This window comes from Cariama cristata, unplaced genomic scaffold, assembly GCF_000690535.1.
Source record: "Cariama cristata isolate BGI_N322 unplaced genomic scaffold, ASM69053v1 scaffold5009, whole genome shotgun sequence".
NCBI lineage: Eukaryota > Metazoa > Chordata > Aves > Cariamiformes > Cariamidae > Cariama > Cariama cristata.
Genome location: NW_009637306.1, coordinates 1 through 24,637, shown reverse-complemented (window position 1 = coordinate 24,637; position 24,637 = coordinate 1). Strand labels below are relative to the sequence as shown.

At 37.2% G+C, this 24,637-nt stretch overlaps 1 protein-coding gene across 1 annotated transcript in view; it reads right to left on the bottom strand.

Moving 5' to 3' along the window:
* The window catches only part of POLR3A (polymerase (RNA) III (DNA directed) polypeptide A, 155kDa), a gene marked incomplete at its 5' end in the record, with an annotated part of 44,704 nt that extends 20,357 nt beyond the window's left edge, over nt 1-24,347 (bottom strand). The window contains 20 exons of the mRNA XM_009708263.1: nt 1,153-1,266; nt 2,079-2,249; nt 3,899-4,036; nt 5,446-5,564; nt 8,633-8,744; nt 9,975-10,147; nt 10,417-10,581; nt 12,572-12,710; nt 14,171-14,298; nt 15,002-15,071; nt 16,400-16,540; nt 17,070-17,211; nt 17,865-17,968; nt 18,531-18,667; nt 18,864-19,026; nt 20,071-20,310; nt 21,293-21,447; nt 22,806-22,977; nt 23,530-23,667; nt 24,173-24,347. Of these exons, the coding sequence (XP_009706565.1) occupies nt 1,153-1,266; nt 2,079-2,249; nt 3,899-4,036; nt 5,446-5,564; nt 8,633-8,744; nt 9,975-10,147; nt 10,417-10,581; nt 12,572-12,710; nt 14,171-14,298; nt 15,002-15,071; nt 16,400-16,540; nt 17,070-17,211; nt 17,865-17,968; nt 18,531-18,667; nt 18,864-19,026; nt 20,071-20,310; nt 21,293-21,447; nt 22,806-22,977; nt 23,530-23,667; nt 24,173-24,347 (2,896 nt within the window). The remainder of the gene's footprint in view (nt 1-1,152; nt 1,267-2,078; nt 2,250-3,898; nt 4,037-5,445; nt 5,565-8,632; nt 8,745-9,974; nt 10,148-10,416; nt 10,582-12,571; nt 12,711-14,170; nt 14,299-15,001; nt 15,072-16,399; nt 16,541-17,069; nt 17,212-17,864; nt 17,969-18,530; nt 18,668-18,863; nt 19,027-20,070; nt 20,311-21,292; nt 21,448-22,805; nt 22,978-23,529; nt 23,668-24,172) is intronic.
* Between the last annotated feature and the right edge of the window lie 290 nt (nt 24,348-24,637).

Genomic DNA, 24,637 nt, shown 5'->3' with positions numbered 1-24,637 from the left:
GCTTCTGAAATTAACAGCAGTTATTTAGATTTTCCTGATACAATTAATAAAACATACACCTCAAAGAACAGCTTCATCTCCAAACCTGGATATTAGTATATTGCCTTTTTTTTTTTTCTTCCCTCGCTTTCCTTCAGAGATGCAGTTAAGATTTACAGCATATTTCAAGCATGGATATAATTATTTTTTCTACTCTGCTCTAGCAACATAATTGCAAATCAAGTTTATAAACAACTGCTTACTAGTTTTGTCACCTTCTGCCCTGAAGCACTCTGATCTATTAAAAAGAAAGCCTTCAAAAGCAGGTCACTAAATCCATGTTGTTCTCAGCACTGCCACTAATCAGAAGGTTCATGAAGGTTAACAGCTTTATGCATTCACAGGAAGTTTAATTCGACCATTTCTACTACTGTCTCCCAAGGTAGATTTAAGTGAGGTTGCTCTCATAAATGTTAAAATTGCTTAATGCTCTTGCCAATAAATTGACTTTTACAATTCAAAGTCCAAGCAGTCATGTGACCATTCACTCATCCTTAAAAGACGTAAGTACTCCCCAGATGATAAGCCCTGTCCAGCAAAGTACTTCATATGACACAAGTTTTCTGCTGGGTTAGTATCGTAAGCAAGCAAGGTAAATCGGTGTAAAAGTACAGCTGGTGTTTCTGTTACAGAAAAACAGGCAAATATGTAAAACCACTTATTCAGAAAGTTGGTAACATCAAAACATGTGCATAATAATGGGGCATGAGACTCAGTCCTAGTGGTTTCTTACACAGAATCAGTAAGTATTATTTCGTTTCTGACGTCCCAGGGGAAGTACATAATTACTGTACCGTTTTGCTATGTAGAGAAATTCCAGCACGGTATCTCAGATCAGCAGCACCTTCTACTCAAAAATCACTTTCTGATTTTTCTCTCATTTCTAATGTTCCTATGGTGAATGTGAAAAACTACCATAATAAGAATTAAAATTCCTAGTCCTACCTCCCTGCCCCCTAAATGTACAGAAATATATTACTGAACAACTACTCCTGCTACCAATGCATAAAATTCAGCCATTGTTCCTACAGATTGATAAGATAATTTTATTTAATTTCCTTAATTTATATGGAAAAGTTAAATCATAGAGTGATAAGGAAGTGAGATAATTACCTGCAGAAAACTGTCTCGGCAGCAAAGAAATTCATTCTTCTTCATGATGGACTCAGATGTTAACACCAATTCATTTTTACTAAGGGCCGGTTCACTTCGGCATGGATATACAGCCTTAGGAGGAAGAAAATTACTTCTTCACAGAAAACTTATGCCCAAAAATTTCATTGTAAAGACACAGAATATAGATACATACAAATGATTAACAGCATTCTTTAGTTTTCGTTGGGTGTTTGTTTGTTTGTTTACTATATAATACCACACTATTGTGAAAAGAAGGTCCACATACACTTCTACTTGCTTATGTAAATCTGAGAGCATAGACTAACACGTTTCTAATTCTATCAACTGATTACACCCACATTACAGAAACCTGAATAGTTATTTCAGCAAAAGCCTTTTATCTTTGGGGGCAGGGGGAGATAGGAGACACACAACAACCAACAAACCACAAAACCAAAACCAAAAAATACCATTCTTCAGACATCACCATGAGTCCAGAGTTATTTCAACAACACATCAGGCCTCTGACTTAAGAAGCAGTTCAACACAAAGAACATACATATATTGATTTAACAAGGAATTACTTTGTGTACTATAAGTCCAATCTAGTACCCAACTAAGCCAGTACTAATTTATCTAGTGAGTCAGATATTAGGCCCTAGAACTATGTCTAAGCACAGAAGAAAATTCCATTTTTCACAGCTTATACACAGTTCGGTCCTAGTTGCTCTGTTCTAATGTAAAAGAAAAAAATAAATCTATAATTCTTAGTATACACATGCCGAAAGACTGTTCAGGACCACTCAAAAAGGCAATTTAAAAATAAATACTTCAACTGAAACAATTCTGCCCACAATTAACACTTCCTCCTACATGCTTAATAGTCTTTTCGCACTTCCAACAGAGATTTCAGTAACCCTTACCCTGATATTGTCTAGAACTCGCTTGAATTCTAGCGGTTCATCCTTCCCTTCCATGGCTGCAGGATCCAAGCCATCTCCTCCATAAATAAACTGTATAATGTCACCAGTAGAACTTCTGACTGTCAAATCATACTGTGAGCAAAGATCTTCAAGTGATTTTACCAGCCGCCTCTGAAGGAGGGAAGAAAAGAAAAAAAGTGCAAGGAAAGTAAATGGGATCTTTTTAAAAACAGCTATTGATTTGGATTGCAGAAAGTACTAGAAACTGGACTCAGGAAATAAATCTGACACAGTGATTAACAGGCATGAAAACCTATTTTGAGTCATATGTTATCCCCAGGGCTTTACTGTACATTCTCCAGAACATGAAAGCCAACAAGAAAATTTAAAGCAACACCACAATTCTCCACATTTAGAAATTCCATCATATAGGAAACCTAATGCTAAGCTGCAAGAACCTATTATACTCTGAGGAATCTGGGGGTTTTTTTTGACAGAATATTCATACTCTTCCTACCAGGTTTATTTCTCAAGAGATACAACTCTTTTTACATATGGAAGTAAAACCAGTCAACCATTATTTTCACTGACAAAAAGCAAAGAGTTCATCTGACCAAGCCAGTAGGTGCTTTTTTTCTATCAGTGTTAGCTACTTCTCTTATGTTAATTCCTTGTATTAGGAAATCCCTTTACTGTCATCTTCCTTCCTCCACCTCCCAAAAAGAAGGCATGCTATGAAGCATTAGTAGATAAAAATGTTTCTACTTGAAAGATACGTTTCATTGTTCTATGAAAGTAAATCAGCTCGCTAAAGAACATAAATTGGCAATTTTTTTTCCACTGAGGAGGAAAAAGGTTAAATTTTTTTTTTTAAATTCCAAAGTTCAAGTGCTACAATTTATGCATGTAGGATGAAAGTTGATGAGGAGAAATATTTTTCAGGCTGCTTATTATATTTATATATATTTGTATGTACTTACACACATGCAAACATTATTTTGTTGGTTTGGGAGACAAACGGTCTAATTAGTCACGCACCCCAAAAGGAACCGATTTCAGTCTTCATAGAGTTACTTGCATATCTCTGAACATGCCTCCAGCCTCACATATCCTGGCTTTTCTACTGCCTGTTACACCAGGAAGAGGACTATACTTAAAATACTACTTAAATATAAATATTTTCACTGACGTCTCACAACTTCAAGCAAGAAGCCTTGTTGTAGGGACATTTATTTTCACAGAAGATACAGTCAAAGACACTTAACACCTTACAGAACTTTAAGTCCAAGTCTACCTGACCAAGGTGCCCGTTACCTAAAGACGACAGGTACTGAAAGGAAGCTTTAGCTGTTTTTCTGTCATCCAGACAATCTTTTTTTAAATAACCCAAATCAAGGATTTGTGTTTTCTGTTTCTCATTGTTGAAATACTGTATCTGAAAAAGTACTCGCCACTCAAATCTCTGTTATAATGTATGGACAAAACTTTCATCATTCACATGGGTTTTAGGAACATACATTACATAGAAAGTAGTCCTCAATAATTCTATCGAGCAAGGGTTTTTATCATGCATACTCAAGACAAAACAGCTTAATACAAGCATGTTACTGTACCATTGCCTAAGTTCTGGTTTACAAACCTCACATCTACTGCAGAATAGAGCAAAGTCACGTATTTTACAGTATAAATTAGTCTGTACATTAAACACACACAGACAGACATAATGTATGCACCTCTCTTCCACTCCTCAGCTCAACATGCACATAAGAAATATCCTCCTTTTGCAAGACTGATAAAATCCCCACTCCACTGACAGTTACCTGCATATATCCAGTTTCGGCTGTTTTTACAGCTGTGTCAACCAGACCTTCTCGACCAGCCATTGTATGAAAAAAGAATTCAGTGGGAGTTAACCCAGAATAGAAGCTATTAGCAACAAAGCCTTTTGCTGCTGGGAGCTACAGAGAAAAGCAGGAGAAAACAGTTAAAATGCAATGTACGTTCTGTGTTCATGTTACAGAAAAACACGTTGTATGCCATCTAAATTCTTTTGGGTAGTTACTCAGTACAGAGCAATCATTTCAGCTGCATTTAGCTTTGAAGTTAAATGTTTGTATTTTAGATCTGAACAAAGGCTTCAAAACCCTTGCCTAGTTCTTCCAAACTAATCCAATAGACTTTCTTCCTCCTCCTCCAAGCCTTGTCATGCTTCTAGCTATTCTTTGCAAACACTACACCAACTCCTAACACTTCAGCCTCCCTTAAAATTCAAAAAATTGGAAAGGTGGTAACAATGTTCATTTTGCAACAGTATAGCAAAGGTTATTTGCAGTGCTGAAGACTACAGAATCCACAAAAAATATGACTGGAGATATACACATAACTAATTTTTTCAAATGGTTTGCTCTCACCTCCGAGAAGAGTTCTTGCCAGTTAACTTTACGCACGCATCCCTTTAAGTCAAATAACACCAAACTGCCTCCATGATTACACAGAACAATGTATAGGCTAGAAAGAGGTTCATCTTAGAAGATCACTTTTTGTTTTTATTTCACAGGCAGTGCTTTCTTGACCAGTAACAAGCTATAGTTCAAATTTAACTTCTACCTTCTCAACCAATCCATGAAGTATTTTTCTTCTTTAATTTATTCAGAAAAGATTTTACCTTACAGAACGCAGAAGTTGGGATTTGGACATTTAGTGACAAATGCAAGTGTCATGGCTACCATCGGACACTTGGGTTATCTGACTAACACACTAACAAGATTGACAGCTGGCAACTAGAACCCTCTCTACTGATCATTAGATTTGAGGTAAGTTGAAAAAAGAAAATGAATCTCACTGAATTGTATTAAGAAGTGCATGAGACTCCTTATTTCCTCTTATAGAACAGAACTCAGACATGGAATGTTCAGAGTAGCTCATATCTGTCTTAGTGGACAAAGAAAAAAAACAACCACCACAACAGACTCCAGAATGGTTTATCTGGCATGTTTCACCTGCCTAAAGATACCAACACACATCCAGCAGTTGTCCTCAAAAGTCTTAGTGCAGAGAAACATAATGCAAGAGGGAAACTTTAACAAACTATTTTTAGGACTCAAGAAAACCAAAAATGTACCACCAGACTTACCTGAATTTTACTAAATTAGAAAGGTCTAAGCAAGGCTTAGCTGTAAAAATTCAAGCAAACTAGACATCCTATGGCAATTCACAACACTACAGTTAACTCCCAAATCACATTCAAAACATTTTACATTCACCATATGTGATCCTTTTCCTTCACCATGTCATGACAATATACCCTATCATGCGTCGTTCTCAAAATGGTTTAAGGCAACTTAATTCACAAAACATACAGAATTACCTTAGAATGCTTCTCAAAGTGAGGCAAGGATCTGTTCTCAAATCCATCAGGAACTCGAGACCCACTGATAGCCTGTTGACCTACACAAGCAATCATCTGGGATATATTAATGAAGGAGCCTGAAAAGAAAGAGGAAAAAAAAAATCTCACTCACAAATGAGCAACATAGCTGCTCCTCTGATAAGCTACCTTCACTTCTATGAAATTCTATTATTTAGCTTCATAATTCGTCAAAAATGCACTTAGAATTGCAACAGTTAAAGAAGCATTCCTGTTACTTGTCCTGTTCATTTCTGCATTTATGCGGAGACTAACAACTAAGTTAATCTATGATATAGCTAACAACTCCTTAAAAAATTTTTTTTTTTTCTTTCTGTCATGACTTTCACATCACCACCATTTGACTACAGTCCTTATATTATCCTGTTTTATATTATGGATTGCGTCTTATACAACCCATGATCCTAACCTACATATTCTGCTTCACGATTTCTTCAATAAACATATTTTAACAATATTTTTCATGAAGGATTCAGTGTCTACCAAGATTCCTAGAACAAATTAAGACCCAGAGAATTAAGTCACTAACTCTGAAGTTTTATTTGCTGAACATGTTTGCAAACAATGCCTCCCCCCTGCCACCCCAAATTATACAGTTAACGTATCCTTCTTAGATTTCAGTATTTCTTTAGAAACACAAAATGTCACTCTGAGGCTTTCCACAATTTATTAGAGGCAGACAAATAAAGGCAAAGGGTTAAGAGATTTCTTAAAATCCTCATAAGAAACAAAAGAAAGCTCAGATAAGAATTTGAGTATAAAATTAGTATTTCTGGAGGATCACCTATGTAGTAAACAAAGTAGTGAAGATGGCTGAGGGTAGAAGCAAGGACAGGCAGCCTGGCAGGAATACAGAGAAACTGTCCGAGCAGTCAGGGATCAGGTTAGGAAAGCTAAAGCCCTGATAGAATTAAATCTGGCCAGGGACATCAAGGGCAACAAGAAAAGCTTATATAGGTATGTTGGAGATAAAAAGACTTGGGGAAAATGTGGGCCCTCTCTGGAAGGAAACAGGAGACCCAGTTACCCAGGACATGGAGAAGGCTGAGGTACTCAATGACTTTCTGAGATACTCAATGACTTTTTTGCCTCAGTTTCCCCCAGCAGGTCCCCCAGCCACACCAAACAAGTCACAGAAGGCAAAGGCAGGGACTGGGGGAATGAAGAACCGCCCACTGCAGGAGAACATCAGGTTCGAGATCACCTAAGGAACCTGAAGGTGCACAAGTCCATGGGACCTGATGAGATGCATCCACAGGTCCTGAGGGAACTGGCAGACAAAGTGGCTAAGTCACTATCCATCATATTTGAGAATTTGTGGCAGCCTGGGGAAGTTTCCGCTGACTGGAAAAGGGGAAACATAACCCCCATTTTTAAAAAGGGAAAAAAGGAAGACCTGGGGAACTACAGGTCAGTCAGTCTCACCTCTGTGCCTGGCAAGGTGATGGAGCAGATCTTCCTGGAAACTATGCTAAGGCACACGGAAAATAAGGAGGTGACTTGTGACAGCCAACACCGCTTCATTAAGGGCACATCATGCCTGATAAATTTGGTGGCCTTCTATGATGGGGTTACAGTGTTGGTGGATAAGGGAAAAGCAACTGATATCATTTACCTGGACTTGTGCAAGGCATTTGACACTATCCTGCATGACATCCTCGTCTCCAAATTGGAAAGACATGGATTTGACAGATGGACCACTCAGTGAATAAAGAATTGGCTGGGTGGTCGAACTCAAAGAGTTGCGGTCAACGGCTTGATGTCCAAGTGGAGACCACTGACGAGTGGTGTTCCTCAGGTGTTGGTAATGGAACGGGCGCTGTTTAACACCTTTGTTGGTGACACAGACAGTGGGGTTGAGTGCACCCTCAGCAAGTTTGCTGACAACGCCAAGCTATGTGGTGAGGTCAACACGCTGGAGGGAAGGGATGCCATCCAGAGGGATCTTGACAGGCTTGAGAGGTGGGCTCGTGTAAACCTCATGAAGTTCAACAAGGCCAAGTGCAAGGTCCTGCACCTGGGTCGGGGCAATTCCAAGCACAAATACACCCTGGGCACAGAATGGATTGAGAGCAGCCCTGAGGAGAAGGACTTGGGGGTGTTGGTCGATGATAAGCTCAACATGACCCAGCAACATGGGCTTGCCGCCCAGAAAGCCAACTGTATCCTGGACTGCATCAAAAGAAGCATGACCAACAGGTCGAGGGAGGGAATTCTTCCCCTCTACTCCACATTCTTGAGACCCCCCCTGCAGTGATGCCTTCAGCTCTGAGGGCCCCCAGCACAAGAAAGATATGGACTTGTTGGAGCGAGTCCAGAGGAGGGACACGAAGATGATCCGAGCACCTCTCCTAGGAAGACAGACTGAGAGAGTTGGGGTTGTTCAGCCTGAACAGAAGGCTCTGGGGAGACCTTGTAGTAGCATTCCAGCACCTGAAAGAGGGCCTACAAGGAAGCTGGGGAGGGACTTTTTACAAGGGCATGTAGTGACAGGACAAGGGGCAATGGCTTTAAACTGGAAGAGGGAAGATTTATATTTGGTATGAGGAAGAAATTCTTCCCTGTGAGGGTGGTGAGGCACTGGAAGAGGTTGCCCAGAGAACCTGTGGATGCCCCATCCCTGGAAGTGTTCAAGGCCAGGCTGGATGGGGCTTGGAGCAACCTGGTCTGGTGGAAGGTGTCCCTGCCCATGGCTGTGGGGTTGGAACCAGATGATTGTTAAAGTCCCTTCCAACCCAAACCACTCTATTATTCTATGAAATATTAGTTCCAATTCTTAATATATCATTTCCAGTTGATTTTTTTATGTGATATAGATACTTGAAGTCAGAAATGCAACTGAAAACTTTTTACTGATTAATTAATTCAAGGCTTAAGAACATCTAAAGTTCCAACAAGATGTTTTTCAACTTGTACTAAAAAGTTAGACACAAAAACTAGCACATCAGCTTGATTTTACTTAACTATACCAGCTTGTACTTACTGAGAAGAGTCACTTCAAATCTGTACAACATGAACTTAATACTTGCACAACTGACTTGTTAAAACAAGCTATAAAGACAGAACAAGTAATTTTGAGAAGAGTCATGGAGCGAGCAATCTACTTCCAAAGTTTAGCTATCCCTACCTTTAGAACCACAGAGAGCCATGATAAGGGGACTGTTGCTCTTGTCCAGTTCTCTGAGACAGGCACTGCCAGCGTGATCTCTGATAACAGAGAGTTCTTTAAGGATTAAGGCCTGAAATCCAAGATTTCAGAATTTCAGCATTCATTAAAAATACTGTACACAAACAGTACTCTATCACTTGCCAGCAACACCTTCAGTAATTAAAGCAAATTCAAAATACAATAAAGAGAAAGAAACCTAGATGTTGATTTGCATAAAACAAGTTTAAGTTTTAACTTGTGTAACTTTCCAGTTTGCTGTACAATAAGTCTTTGTTGGGATAAGACAGGGGTAGCCAGGAACAGGAACATGACAACTGCTTTTGTCAGCAGCACCAACTTTAGCTAAACTGAGCACTGAACTAAGCTCTAAGTCTCACTGCACTACGTGAGAGATTACAAAAAAAAAATAAATTTTTTTTGACTGCTTTCAGAGAGTACAAAGAATATAAGAACTGCATTAAAAAAACCACAACAACAACAACAACAACAACATTCTAGGATATACACAGGTGCCCGACAAGAGGAAGGGTGGAAAAGACTGCAAGGCACTTCTTGCAGCCAGAGCACCACTTCAAACTGGACATCTGTAGCAGTACTTCATCATAGGGTGGGGTTTTCTGGTTGTCTGTTGTAGTAGTTGGGGTTTGTTTTTTTTTTTTCTTTTTTTTTTTCTCTTTTATTCTTTGTACTTTTTTTAAAGGTAAAAACTAGACATTGACTAGCCAAGCAGACAATTGTATAAAACCATTAAAGACAATGAAAAGAGTGTTCTTCAGCTTCATTAAGTCCCTGTTCATAAGCTTTTGGGCAACATTCATTGCTCTTCATCAAAATTTCTACAGAAAAAAAAAAACAAAACAAAAACCCAGCATAACCAAAGTCCACTTAACTTATGCTGCAACAAGAGGCACAAAACCACTTGCATATGAACAGATCTATAATTAAAGAAATGTTTTGCTTCTTGGATTATGTTCTTCACTGTTACTGTTCTTTATTAACTTAGTAAAAATTAACCCCATTTCAACTACCTAAGGAATTTTATTCTCTTATATGTCAACCCAATATATCCAGCCAGCAGGAAGGGATGATCTCAGCTGTTTAGTATCTAGCTAAGAGTTTTGGATGCACACAAGCATCTAGATGTTAAGCCTAGATAGGTTCATCTAAAGTTGTGTACCTAGCAACTCTATTTGCTTGTATTTTTAGGTTTCAGAAGACAACTATGAACTTCATAATTTACACGGATATATTTGTGAAGTCTGTACTCTAAATATACAGTGATTTAAAGTAAAAATTTTACCTCTAGTGTCTCTTCTGCAGTACAACCAGGCTGCTGCTGTAGCTTGCCAGTGTTCAGAGCTTCAATGTACTCATCACATTTCTTATAGCCAGCATTCAAGAGCTCATACTTCGCTTTTAGCAGGCCCTGCCCAGGGGTTACATCACCAATTCCAATTGAAAAGCCACGATTAGCTATTATAGGGGTGGGGAAAAAAACATTATATTGATAGCTCAGTCTCATATAGAGAAAATAAAACTATGAAATATTACCATTGGGAACTTCATTTTATCCTCCCATCATATGACCATCATAAGCACATTCAGCTGTTTCACTGTTTCTGTCAGCTTCACAATGAGCTTATTTTTTTTTAAGCACAGTACATCATATTTGAAGCAAAAATCTTGCTTGCTTGCTCTGTATTTCTGCTTTAAGATATTATTTTACAAGGAAATGTACTTACAAAGATAGACAGGAGCAAGTCTGGCTAGTCGTGACATGGCATCCGCAGCTTCTACCTGTCCCCAGTCTCTCAGCAAGATGTAGAAGATGTTGTTCTTGGATCCTGAACCTAAGGTTCCTTTGTCCATACTGCCACTCATTAACTCACTGTTTTGAATTGTGACATCTAGAAACAAAAAGGCAAAAAAATTCATTTGTTTTCTAAAACATTAGCTAAACTTTAGTAATCAGTTATGGAGTAGTTTTTTTAAACAAAAGCTCTGTTCATTAAGAGAACAAAACCCAAAGACATACATTTAATATATCTGTAGAAGTGCATAAGTAAGTAACGGAACAGCATACAACCTGACCTTACTAATGTAACTTAAATTTTATTTCCCTTCCTCCTTAGAAAGGCTACTGTATCCAATTTAAGACTTGTGAGAAACATTGTGAATAATCCTTTTTGTTAGAAATCTAAAACCAAAATTTGCTTCATTAATCAGAATAAAGTCTTCAATCAATCCGTCCAGAAATAAAGTCCTCAATCATGCACAACAAGACAATGATATTTATAAAGTAGAGCAACAAAATTCCAGAAGTGAAGTTACAGTTCTCTTATCCATAGATTCTGATATTCAGTTCAACTCAATCACCTCTGGAGGCACAGCTTGAATTTAAAAGACACAGTGGACTCAGACGTCTCTTTAACTACAAGCATATCATAATGGTATCCGTCTTGCCTGTAGGCCTGTACACACTGCTTCTTTTAGATTACTTACTGTTGCTTCATCAGAAACCTTCCATTTCAGCCACTGAATCTTCTTTATAAGCTTTAGCCTTTAACCAATTAAAAAGTATCTTCTGTACATGAACTTCATACATATTTTCTACAAGAGTTGCACAATATATGCTCATTCTCAACTTCATTATGCATCTTTCAAACAAGAACTGGCCTATGTAGATGGATCTAATCGAAATAATTTTATGCAGAACGCTGTAGATGTTTGCACACTGTACTCTATGTTCAATATTTTCAACTTGAATTTAGGTAAACATCTTCTTGAAGCAGAAGCCACTGCTCTATCACTTATTATATTCAATCAAAATGTGATTTCTTGAGATTTCAGAGAATTTGCAGAGAATTTTCTGAAGAGATAAGTGTTGCTTCAGAAAAGAAGTTTTTTCAGAGACCTGAACAGAGCCACCAATGAAATCCAAAAGTTTTCTGTATCATGTGCTACTGTCAAACTCAGAAAATGGAAATTCTTCTCATGCTTCCTAAAATGACAAGACTGTGGAACAAAGAAGGCAGTCTATGTTCACATGATTGTGAACAGGATTGCTCTGCTGCCTTTCACCCCACATTCCTGAAATAGCCTGAAAAAAATTGTGCCACCATGTTTATAACCAACTTTACAACCACGGAGGGTCTTGTCTTCTAAAGAAATCACTTAGAGTCTGATGTAGATTGGTTTTGAGTCTTACTTGGTAAATTCTCTCTCACATCAACATTGCATGGCAGAATTACTGTAAATCAATTGTTCCCCCCAAGGTTCCTTAACTCCCACTTCTGAGCAGCAAGGAACCAATCTAATTCTGCCTGCTCAAGTTCTTTTCCAGCTGTTACCACATGAACGTTAAGTTAAGAACAAGTAAAGCCTTGCTCATCCCCTACGGCCTCTTCAACCCTGATGCTTTGCATTCCATCTGCCACTCAGACTTCCCTAACTGCAAGGATACAAATGGTTTGAAATCCTAGGGATTACTATCTTCCCTACAAATCCTAACTCCTTTCACTGTTTGACTTCTAATCCCTGTATTACTGCCCCCATTTAAGATACTAAATTTTTTCCATTTGCCCACTGCACAACCACTTCCTAAGCTTCGTTGCTTTTCTCTCTCTCTCACCTTCAAATACTATGCTAGTATCACAACAAGCCTAGCATCATACAAAAGACTTTTCATTACAAGAAAACACTTAAGTCTTTTTTTTGGTGTTCAGTATGACTTCATCTGTTGAGAAGAACTGCATAATTTTATCTTTCATTTCATGAATACTTATATGCAGTACTGCTTTAACTCCTCCAGTGGGCTCAATAGCAACAAACTCAACAAAACAATTGCTACAATTTCTTTGAAGACTCACAAAACACAATTTTAGAAGTGTCACTCACAGGAATCATTGTAACACAGGTCTTCCCCTTTGCCACAATACTGTTTGCCCTTGGTTCGCAGATTGGCTTTTACAGGACAATCATCACTGGGTTTAAGAATGAGGCTGAAAACCTGTTTTCCTGTCCACAGTGTTACAGGCTTAGAGAAACAAAAGGAAAATAATTAGGATTACAGAGTTTATCCTATAACTACAGTAAAACAGCAAGCAAGAATTTAATTGTAAAATTGTTTTCTATACAGAACCTTTCTATGCCGCACTACACTTGTAGAAGTGCATAGCAGCATTCCTTTGAACAGGGAAGTAGTATGCACTTTTATAGATCTAAAAACACTGACTGCTGAATGGTTATCCTTTACATAAGGTTACGTGCATGCATTTAGAGAAACATGCTCTATTGCTCTCTTTTACTGTCATGTTTCCCTTTCTGATTAGAAAAGGAAAAAAACCCAAACCAAAGAGAAGATGATGCTATCTTTTAATTTCTCAAAGAGGTTGCAACATTTCTAATTCCTTCTTTATATAGTGCCTTTGGTTTAAATTTTTAGGAGGTTAAAGATTCATTTAGTGATGCACTCCCCAGGTAGCACTAAAATTATTCATTTGGAGTGTCAGAAGCAGTCAAAGAATCACTGCTCTTGGCTATTAACAGAAGTTCACATAAATTTATAAAATTCACGTTAGATACTGCCCATAAATGCTCTGTCTTTGCTTTAAATCAGTATTATTCACTGGTATTCAATTTGACTTTCTGAATTTCCCTAATATTTCACTTATTATTTTGAAATTAAAGGTACAAAAAATGTACACACCAATACTTGGTATTTAACAAATTTGAAAATGTACCAAACTCTCTCCAAACAACAGTGTGCCTCAAATACAAAATTAATCAAATAGACACCCTTAAATGTATGTGAATGAAGGCTTAACAGACCCTAATCTAATAAATGATACTATAGCTGTCTTCAAAGTTTGTGAAAAATACACAGACACTCTGCCCTTGATAATAAATATTTTGTGTACATGATGTAACAAAAACCCAACAAACTAAAAAACATTTAAAAAAAAAACATCAAATCACATAGCACTCATCCTCTTTAACACATTGCCAGCTCGACAACTAAAGCGTAGTATTTTCCAGGTTTAATACTTCCTAAATTTGGGATACTGAAACACAGAACTGTTGAGGACATTACCTGAGGGCACCCAAGGAATAACATAGTTTCTCCCCTTAGCCCCATATTAGTCTGCACAGCCAGTAACAGTGAGATTAATAAGAATGATATATCTTCTACTGACCACTAATAGCCAAGCGGTCTGTCTCACAGCAGCAGAAAAGTAGCACAGCTATGTTTGAACCCTGAAGGAACCTTGCATCTGCAAGGTTGACTCTGTTCAGCATCAGGAACCATCAAACAACTTCTGCATAGCTTTGACCCTGAATTCTGACCCTTGCACTACAGATTTTACAAATACAAAAAACCTCATACAAAACTAATGTCAGAGAAAACAAGAACTGTCTCTGCTGAGACCATCACCATGGGTCAAGAACATACAACAGAGAAAGTCTTAGTAACGTTAAAAAAATAGTTTGACACACCTTCAGAATTGCTGGAGGTGGAAGACGAACTTTAATCTTCTCATCCTTGCCAACCAGGATAGATGCAATAATTTGACAGGCTTTGGCTCGATCAAAAAAGGTATCTTTTAATGTAAGAAGATAGGCACCTAGAATGTAAAAAAATATTAATGTAACAGACTAAAAGGAGATAAAATTTAAAAGGTATCACATATTCAGTATCAATGATTTTATTCTAATACTACTTACTTACTATGCAAAATGACAGTAGTTTAGACAGCTTTAGCTGTAAATCCTTTGAGAATTTTTTTATTTTTTCTTTTAATTGCTTCACAGTCAAATTTCTAAAAATTAGAACCAGGGCACTTCTATAATCCATTCTCTCCCAGACTCTATCCCATAGGTAAAAATATGGCTGTGGCATTAATTTTTGTACATTTTCTTCTTTATATTCATCAGACATTTCCCAAAAAATTAAGGAAACTTGAAGGTACTTACTGTAGGTTAAAACTAATTTTTGACTAATGAATTCAATTCCTCTACCATACTCATAGGCAGTTTACATTGTCTACCTAATGCATATAAAGATCCCAAAGATCACTTTCTGTTGGAGAAACACTGCAAAACATATGCAAAGGTAATAATAATTGCAGCTACAAAAGTGGACAGTATCAGAAGAGATTTTGAGGACATCATTACATTTCAGACTAACAATGACCTTACTTTCATAATGTCACTTTGACTTCTGAAAGGAGAAATTTTTTAATATAGAAAAATTCTAGAAAAGAGGGAGGTGATTCTGAAGGAACACCTGTTAAATCACATAGCTCTAAAATAAGCTTATATACACACCTGTGAGGAAGTCTTGAATAGCAGCGATAAGAGGTTCTCCATTTCTTGGTGTTACCAAGTTCGCTTTAGTCTACATGATGCAAGAAACAAACCAAAAAAATTACGTTTTTGAAGACACTGTTATTCCATTTGTTATTCAGAAGGAAGCTTACCATTTAAGACAGTTATTTTAGAAAAAATTGCCAAAGCTTATCTAAATCAAAGTAGGCTTTCTTCAAAAAGATAGAAAAAATAAACTAGAAGTTCTAGCTCACTACAGGTCATGCAAGTCTACTGACAGTTAAAGAATAATTTGAGAAGAGTTACTGGAAATTACATATTCTGTTTCCAAAGCAGAAGTTGCAATCAACTTGATGTGTAAGTTGGTAAGTTACTGTTCAAACAGGACAGGGAAGGGAAGACAAGCTAGCTTTGAGAACCTGAGAAGGGACAAAAGAGGTTACGCTCACTACAGGGGGTCACTGAAACATTGCAAGTTGTGTGGTCCCTACTGATATGCAATAATCAAGCTACCCACTTCCACTAGCCCCATTTTCTTATGTCTTACTCTGACTACTGCTCCAGTTAATCACCCCCACCTGTGCAGCAGAGTTTTGCCTGAACTGTTCACAGGCTGACAGAAATCTGAATCACACACTTTGGGGGGGGGGACGGACTGGGGGGTAGCAGGGCGGGAAGAGGTGTGGTCGCATGAGCTCTTTTTAGGATTGCAAATCAGTTCAGCAAACCAACACATCCTGCAGCCAACAGTTGTGTTGGTACATCTCAAGTAGCAGTGACATTCAGTCATCCTAAAGGAGCAAGTCACCCTAAAGGAGCAATGCACTGGAAAATCCTCAGATTGATGCTACTGACTCTACTTTCACACCACAGATCAAAGCCTGTAGTCATCAGATCTCTCTTTATCTACCCTTCCTTCCCCCTTTTTTCCCCTGCCCTAAGAGCATACCATCTCCTGCCTTCTTTGGTAAACTGCCTTCTCCAGTACAAGCACACTATTGCTGCCTCATTTCCAGTTGGTCTGACTGTCTGCAATAGTTGGTCTGTCAGACCCTGAGCTGTCAGACCAGGAAGCAAAGTACATATCTGTTTGGTAATAGAGCCACTGTGTTTTCATAGCAATCACTAAGGACAGTCAGGCAGAAACATACTAACATCTACTTAAAACCACTGAATTTTCCACAGATGCTAAATATAAGTCTATTAAAACTACCATTGTGTAACAATCCCAATTTATTCTAAATTCCCTTTTGCAGAGTTTTCAAACAGCTTCACAGTCACACATTATCCATACTCAGGAATCTTTATAATATTTCAGATTTCACATGCAAGTTAAGAAATACAGGGCTCAGCCCATCTGTCACTAGCAAAATCCCAACCCCGACATTATCTACCTACCCCCATTAAAACAAGTGCTTCTGCTTTTGCTTCCTCTGTCTGAGGAAGGTGAAGGTTCATCTCATCTCCATCAAAGTCTGCATTGTATGGTGTACAGACACATTCATTAAATCTGAACGTCCTATGAGGTTTTACTCTAGCCTGAAGGAAAAGGAAAAAAATAAAATAAAGTGATGCACATGTAGTCAAGTACGCTAAAAGATGAACAGCCATGCCCAAGTGCTTCCTTGTAGGCTTTCTCTTTTCTTTTTATTACAGACATGAGTCAAAATTTCTGATTATAGGATTTAATTCAGTCAGGAACTGATAGAAATTGTACTCAGGTTATGTTATGCAAATTAGCTAATAACTTCCATTATGAAAAATTTCTACAAAGCACAGAACACAACATGCTTTGTGAAGATCACATCAACTGTACAAAAATTAAATGCTTATGCAACAACAGACACTGAGGTCAATTATGGCTATTAACAGAATTATCCAGTCAGCATACTGCCCAGCTACAATTCCCATGCAAAGAGACAACTGCACTGTATTCATGCTCACCCCCACACAGTGTTTCAGAAGCAGCTGTTTATTTTTGTGCATGTAAGAGACAGACACCAGAAAAGGTAAACCACTTAATATTCAGGGATGCTCCACCTGTATGTTAGGCTGTGGGTGCACTTACAATGTGAGCCATGATGCTCAGCTTATGAAGAGAGGGTTGTCGATTGAACAGGACTATGTCACCATCTATAAGATGTCGCTCCACAATATCACCAAACTTCAGCTCCTGGGCCATTTTTTCTCGGTTTCCATATTTCAAAAATCTTATAGTAACACATAACAACGGAGTCAGAAGAAATAAAGTGAGAAAGATGTAAACAGAACTGAAAGTAAATTCTGTGCTTATAATGCAAGTTCTTCCACTAAATGTTGGAGTATTTGTATTACAATAACTAGAAGACAAAACTGGTGTGGACTGCATAATTAAACATCAGCCTTGCTGCTATTTTAAATAATGAATGCATTTGTGACATTAGTTATGTACAGGGAGTTTCATTCATATACTACTTGTATTTGCTACCCGTAAACTGACAGCAGATTAGCTCTCCCATGAAAAAAGCCAGTACAATGTACCCAAAACTGCCTGTTTTCATTTATCTCTGTACTACTCTATTTCAAATAAAAAAGACTCAGCCATTAAAAAAAAAAAAATTTTTTCTAACTGCAGTTCACTATCGTCCTTAAACGGTGACAACTATCATTAGTATGTACATTTCAGTTTAAATCCAACAGGTTATCTAAAAAGAAATTGCATACTAAACCTGAGGAGATAATGACAATTTTTTTTGTTACCGCCCTTCATAAAAGATTCTAAAAATAAATTTTCATCCCTGTAGATACAACTGTTTTCACACAGAAGTAAGAACAAGTTGATGGGGAGAAATAAAGAGCAAGTAATTACAGATAAGCATGATACCTTTTCATCTGTGTGTGCCTTTGCTGTATGAAGTTGGCTCCAGGATGAACATCAGGACCATTACACACAAGTTTCCTCATAAAATTAATATTTGCTTTGTTCACCTGTGGCATAAAGACTTCAATCAGAAACAAGTGAAACACGTTTTAGGACCTCTTGCTTTTCTGGTCACTTATGCCTTTTCAGATTTTAGACTCAAATGACAAACCCCCTCACAGCCTCCAGCTGCTGAAGGCAACAGGCAGGAGGGAGTAGAGGAGAAAAATGGAAGCCAATGTCAGAGCAGAACATCAGAGTGAAATTCAATTAAAAATCTGGGAAGTAAATCCAGAAATAAAAATACCTAACCATTCCTTAGACAGATACACCAACAAACATATGAAGCTATATATGAGTTCAAAAAGTATCAAGCAAAACTCTTCCCTCTTCATATGTCACTCCTCACACTATATGTCTTCATAGTACTTGCATGCATCTCATACTGCAACCTTCATTTACCAGCAGCAACAGAACTGGCAAAGCATCACTGAATGACATTTTGAACATAAAGCAATGCATTCACTTCCTTCTCTAGCAAGGTTATAAAGAAGTACAACATTGAGGTTGGGATTAAAAAAAAACAACAACAAACCACCATAGAAAAAGTTCTGGTTCTACACTACCTACCTTTTCAGGAAAGGTTAGTATTTTAGCAACATGAATAGGCACTGCTACTTCATCTATTCTTAAGTTAGGATCAGGTGAAATAACTGTTCTGCCAGAGAAATCCACTCGCTTTCCAGACAGATTGCCTCTGAACCGACCTAACAAAATAAGCAAGTGAAAATACTTTTATAAAAGTTGTTTTCAGTATGTTACCTGTTAAGACAGCACATTAGAACATCTTTCAAGGTACATCACTGAAGCAGAACACAATAGTAGCAGAGAGACATTTTGGAATTGCAAGTATTTGTGGATTAATTAAAAAAAATAAATTTCAAAACAACTTTCTAGACACACCTTGCTTTCCCTTAAGTCTCTGAACAAAACCTCTGGTCCATTTTTTAGGTGCCATATTGAGAGGAATTCCCGAGAGCTCACTATTAATGTACAGCGCACACTGCAGTTGAAGAAAATCCCAGTCTTCCATAATCATCTGTGTTTTGGCTCCTGATATTCTATGCTAAAAAAAAAATAGTCATCCACTTCAGTAAATAAACAACACATATTAAACTAGCAAAGAATTTTTCTGATAAAAGTACAACTCTTCTTTCGAAAATACTGTTAAAAAACTTCATACATTGGAGGCTTTGAGCAACCTAGTCTAGTGGAAGGTGTCCCTGCCCATGCCAGGGGGGTTGGAACAAGATCATCTTTAAGGTCCTTTCCAACCAAACCATTCTACGATTTTATGGAAAAGGTGAGATAAGTCTGTAAGAGGATGCAAACTGCTACAGCATAAGGCCAATGACAAGAGAATTCAGCAAAAAATTTCTTTTGACTAGCATCAGCTTTGGACAAATGCTCACAAAACTATCTATTTGTTTAAATTGTATTTTTCCCAAGCCACTGAAGTTAAGCTAATGTAACTTTACAGCCAGAAAAATCACAACTAGTTAATAATTTTTCAATCATAGGAGAGTTAGTGCTCACTTGATTTTGTTTGCCTGACAAAAGACCAGTTTTGAAAAACCTGAAAAGTATTAGTCTGGGAGAACTGTTCTTCTAAACAAGTCAAAAATTGTCAAATTTACTTCTACTCTCAATTTGGTAACCATGCTAACTGAAACATGATTTCTTAAGAACAGATGGTGGAATAAAGAAAGGACAATGATATAATAAAAAAAGGAAGGTCTACATGAGGAAAAAAACCAAAACAGAATAGGTATATTATTTTCATTTTAAGTGATCTCTCAAAAAGCGTCATACACATGGGAAGGGAGTGAGAAAGAAAAAGTTTACAGACCAGTTTCAAATGAAAAAATAAATCCCATAATCCACCAGCAGATCTTCAGCAGGTCATATACTGCAAGCAACCAGTCAGCCAGCTCCATTTGAAGCAAGTTTCTCTTTTTTTTTTTCATTAAAACACCAAACAACATAGCAGTACAGTATAGACTGCTCGCCAGATGGTAAGCAGCAAGACAAGTAAAATCACTTGCTATATTCAATTCTAACCAAATCTTTTTGAAGGCAACAGTCTCTGAGAGCTTGAAAGATGACTCACCTTTTTTATTACATCATTGAGGAAAATTATCTCTGTCAGTTTCATTGTCAAGTCATCTTCGTTGGTGCCAGACTTCAAGTCACTCACGACAGAGGGTCTGATACACAGTGGAGGCACTAAGAGTCGAGTGAGGATCAAATCTGAAGGTTTACCAGCTTCTGGGTTCATGAGAAGCAGAGGGACATCTTCTGCTGGGATTCTTTTAAAGAGGTTCAATACTACCAAAGGATTCAAGTTTTCCTACAAAATTCATTGGAGAATGGGAAAAATAATCCATTATATAACACATAATGCTTCCCTCCACCCCTCATTTACTGATTATTCAAAAATGAAGTATTTTTGAAAGACAACTTAAGAAGAATTATTCATGCAAACAAAACTATGTTTTGGTTTATTTATCCTGAATCAATGCTTTTAGCATCTCAGATATTAACTCACTATATTCTTTCCTTCTTTTCTTTCCTTATACATCAGTACTTACTTCTCATCATGTTACTCTCTTTTCCAAACAGTTAACTGAGAGTATTTCATAGTTATTTGACAAAGCAACTCAATAAACCACTTACAAACTCACAGTACACTGTAAGTTCAATGTAAAAAAGTCATTTTATTAGTAGAAACTCACATGAATTACAGTACTTTCTAGACTATTTTTCAAAACTTCGTTTCTCTCTTCTTAGTACAGCTACTGCTGTAGTAGAAGAAACTTCAGATATTCACTACTTTTTCTTTCCAAATATGTACCCTGAGATCTTCCCAGCTTGCAAAGAGCAGAAGGAAACAAGACTGCACACAATGCAAAGCTGAATGAAACAAAAAGGTTAGACAATTAAATCTCCTCTCTCCTCAACATTAATTTCTTCTGAAGAAAAAAAAAGTGTATTGTAATCATCTCAGAGTTACAGTAAATCTACATCTACATGCAGAGTTTATATGAGCCTATATTTCTTCTCCCTTTTCTAGCTCACAGAAGTAAAACACACTAAGAACATCCCTTTTCTTTACAGATAGAAAGCTATGTATCAGAACATACTCATAAAATAAATTTCTCATTTTAGCAAAGTTAGCATTATTGCAATAAATACAAACATTCTTTAAGTGTCTTTTGGTATATGAAAATCTTGGACACCACAAGACTTAAGCTGCTATATTGAAAACCTTTGAGCAGTTTTATTTCACACACAAAAACCAGCGGAAAAATCTAAGTCATAATAAAATTCACCTGAGCTCTTCCCAGTAAGGGTTCTACTTCTTTGTTATGTTCTATGGCAGTTTCAAAGGACTGGAGAAAAGTAGATACTACTGGATCTACAACTTTCTTATTGGTCTTGTACTTTTCATGTATTATTTTCAACAAACCACACTTCTTCACAGTTCCTGTAAGCAAATCAATATGGGTTGTTTTTTTGCTTTGTTTTGTTGTTTGTTTTTTTTTTTTTTAAAAAACCAAAACACAGAACAACTACAAAAAAATCAAACTCAAAACTTAAAATGAGTATGCTACAGTTCCAAAACTAGTTAAACCTTCAGTGAACACAAGAATAAAATAAAAGTTTATTACCTTTATTAACCAGTTTCCTAAATTCACAAAACAAGAAGAGGACAATCAGGTCATGTGTCCTTGTATGGCTGGCTTTGTGTGCCTAGATTACGATGTGGCTTTTGAAGCTGAAAGCAGGTGGTTTAGCCCACACTTTACTTCAGCTTCAGCCCAATCACAGCAGATATTTTTTTAAATTACAAGTTTCCACACTAAAAACAGGACTAAGATGTGCCATTTATATATCATCACGCTATCTTCTAAAGTAATTTTGGAAGTGAATTGTCAGAAAGATCTGAGAAATGTTTTCATGTCATGCAGGTAATATTATTCATAAAACTTCCACAGACTAGTACAAGTGCTTTCCAAACTCAATTATTTTTACTGAATTATGCTGACCTACCGCTTAATGTTGTAAATGCCTATTGTTTGTGCTCCCTATATACACACACATATATATATGTGGCACTTACAATGAAGCACCTCACATTCTATTTCATTACAACAAACCACCCACAATTTTCATGAGTTAAAAATGTAAAGTTTTAAGTTATGAATTAACCATCCACTATGAATCTGTAATACTGCAAGTCCGTTAACAGCAGTATCACTTGATCAGTGTACGTGAAGAAAAAAAAAAAAAGGTATTCTGAAAATCAAATGTGAAACCTTATTAAGATACTCTGTCCCAAAGAAAAAATTCCTGTGTAATCCAGCTCAAATACTGCCAAACTGCAGAACATACCCTCCAGGAGGATGTCAAACACATTTAATCTTAAGAAAGATAATTTAATACAAAGATGAAAAATTAAGTTCACTCAAAATTACAGACTCTACAAATGCTTCTATGTTAAAATACTGATCACTGACAATAGCTTCCAATATTTTTAAAAACATGTTAAAGAAGGGTTTTTTTGCCATTATTCAAGCATCAAATATTGGTTACTGCCATGAAGACGTATCACATGAAACAAAACAAGCAACTAGGACAATGTCTATAACCACATAAATGACATATGAACAAGCATCTGCCTGGTATTAAGAATGCAATTACCCATTTCTTAATGAAGGCCAGAGAGAATACCCATTAGCTGTGGAATGAACAAGCATATTCAAGATTTTGATGTTATCACATCTGCCAAGGTAAAAATCACCACAGTAGACAACTTCACTAACTGCTAATGTCACCACTCACCATTAAAGGCACCACAGTAAGGACAAGTGTTTTTCTTTCGGCATTTTTCAGACACTTTCTTTTTTAGTCCTCTCTTCTGAAGATACGTGAGGCCAGGTCGCTTCAGGTAATCCAAAAACTGTTTTTTTTCCTCCACCGACAGCATGATACGGCAACAGGTTTTGCAGATCATCTTCAATGTAAACACATATAAACACAGCTGTTTAACAGACACATTCAGAGATGCAAACTCTTCTACTATAACTCAAGTTCTTCAACAGCATGCAGTTTTTTTGAATTAAATACTATTGTCTTGGTTGAAAGACCAATTCATATACTGTAATACACAAAAAAAAGTATATGGGAAAAAGAAAAATACAGTCAGCGAGGCAAATCCTTACCTAAGCTCCGCAGGATCTTAAAAATCTATATAAAGTAAACAGAGCTTTCATTTACTGGGATGTCTTAAAAGGCAAGTTATACTGCATACATTTAATTCAAACTACTACAGAAAAATAATGGATTAAACTGATAAGTCTGAGATTACATAAAATAAAATGGATGTATTTACATCACCAAGACTGGTATTTAAATACATTTATTTTGCAAAATACAAGATACACAAAGATAAAATTTAAAATACAAGCTTATTTTGGTCTTCTCAATTACTCTTTCAAGTATCATCTTTCCTGATAAATTCCTTTTTCTAAACTAGAAACTGACAACAAACCATAATCATGTTTACCTGTAAGACGCCTATCACAGCTTTGAAGTATCCAACATGAAAACACGGCAGTTCTAAGTCAATGTACCCATAGTGTCCTAAACAATCAGCTAGATTTTTTCCACAGGTTTCACAGGGACGGTCTTTTTCACTGGTTCCCTTTGGGGGAAGGGGAACACACACACAAAAAAGTTTTAGCTGTAATCAACTGAATACATAGAAAATACAACAGTTCCTAGGCAGCTATCCTGACAGCAGACCCACTCCTTTTTCCCATGTCAGCAGCATTATATTCACTCCAATCCTTAAAAAGAAAAATGTCTTTCACACACAGCTCCTAGCGATACCAGTGACATGCTCATACAACTCTTCCAACTGATCTGGAGCCCACTTAGCTACACTATGGCATTTTGTAGATGGATATTTCTGGGTCTCCCAACAACTTGGCAGAAAGAAGTTATCTCCTGCCTCAAAAGAATGCTTTCCTGAACCTTCCAAAAGCATGAAGAAAGTAGCCGCCACTGCAGCTAACAGTCTATGCAATTCAAGTAAATACAGCTTTGCACATAATTTTGGATGAACAGCAAACTTCAGTCATCTCAACTTATTTTTAATCACTTTGATTAATTCTACAAGAAGGGTGTGGAAAAAAAATGGCTCTCACCATGCGATGGTCAAGTACTCCATACTGCAGCGGAGAGTGATGGTTGTCCTGACTATACAAGTTTTTGCTAACCACTTGTATGTGAGCTTGCTGACGCATCTCTTCTGGAGATTTCATGCCAAAACAGATGTGGCTTCTAGGATGGGAAATTTCAGATATATGTATGTGCACATAGCTATGCAGAAATACTTATACCTACAGGTATACACACACATATGTATTTAAAAGCAACGCAAAGGTGGTTAAGTTGATTCACAATATTGCTGAAGCAGGTTCTTTTGAGAGAACTATTAAAAACAGAGCTGTTTTGCAGGAAGTTGTTGGTCTGTATCTGGGGATTTATCGATGTTCTTGGGGCAAGCTTACAGCTGCCCACAGGCACAGCCACCTGCGAGCCTCGCCTGCAGCCTGAGCCAAGCCCAGCACGGCCCGGGAGAGAGCAGCCTACCTCTGTGCTTTATAAAA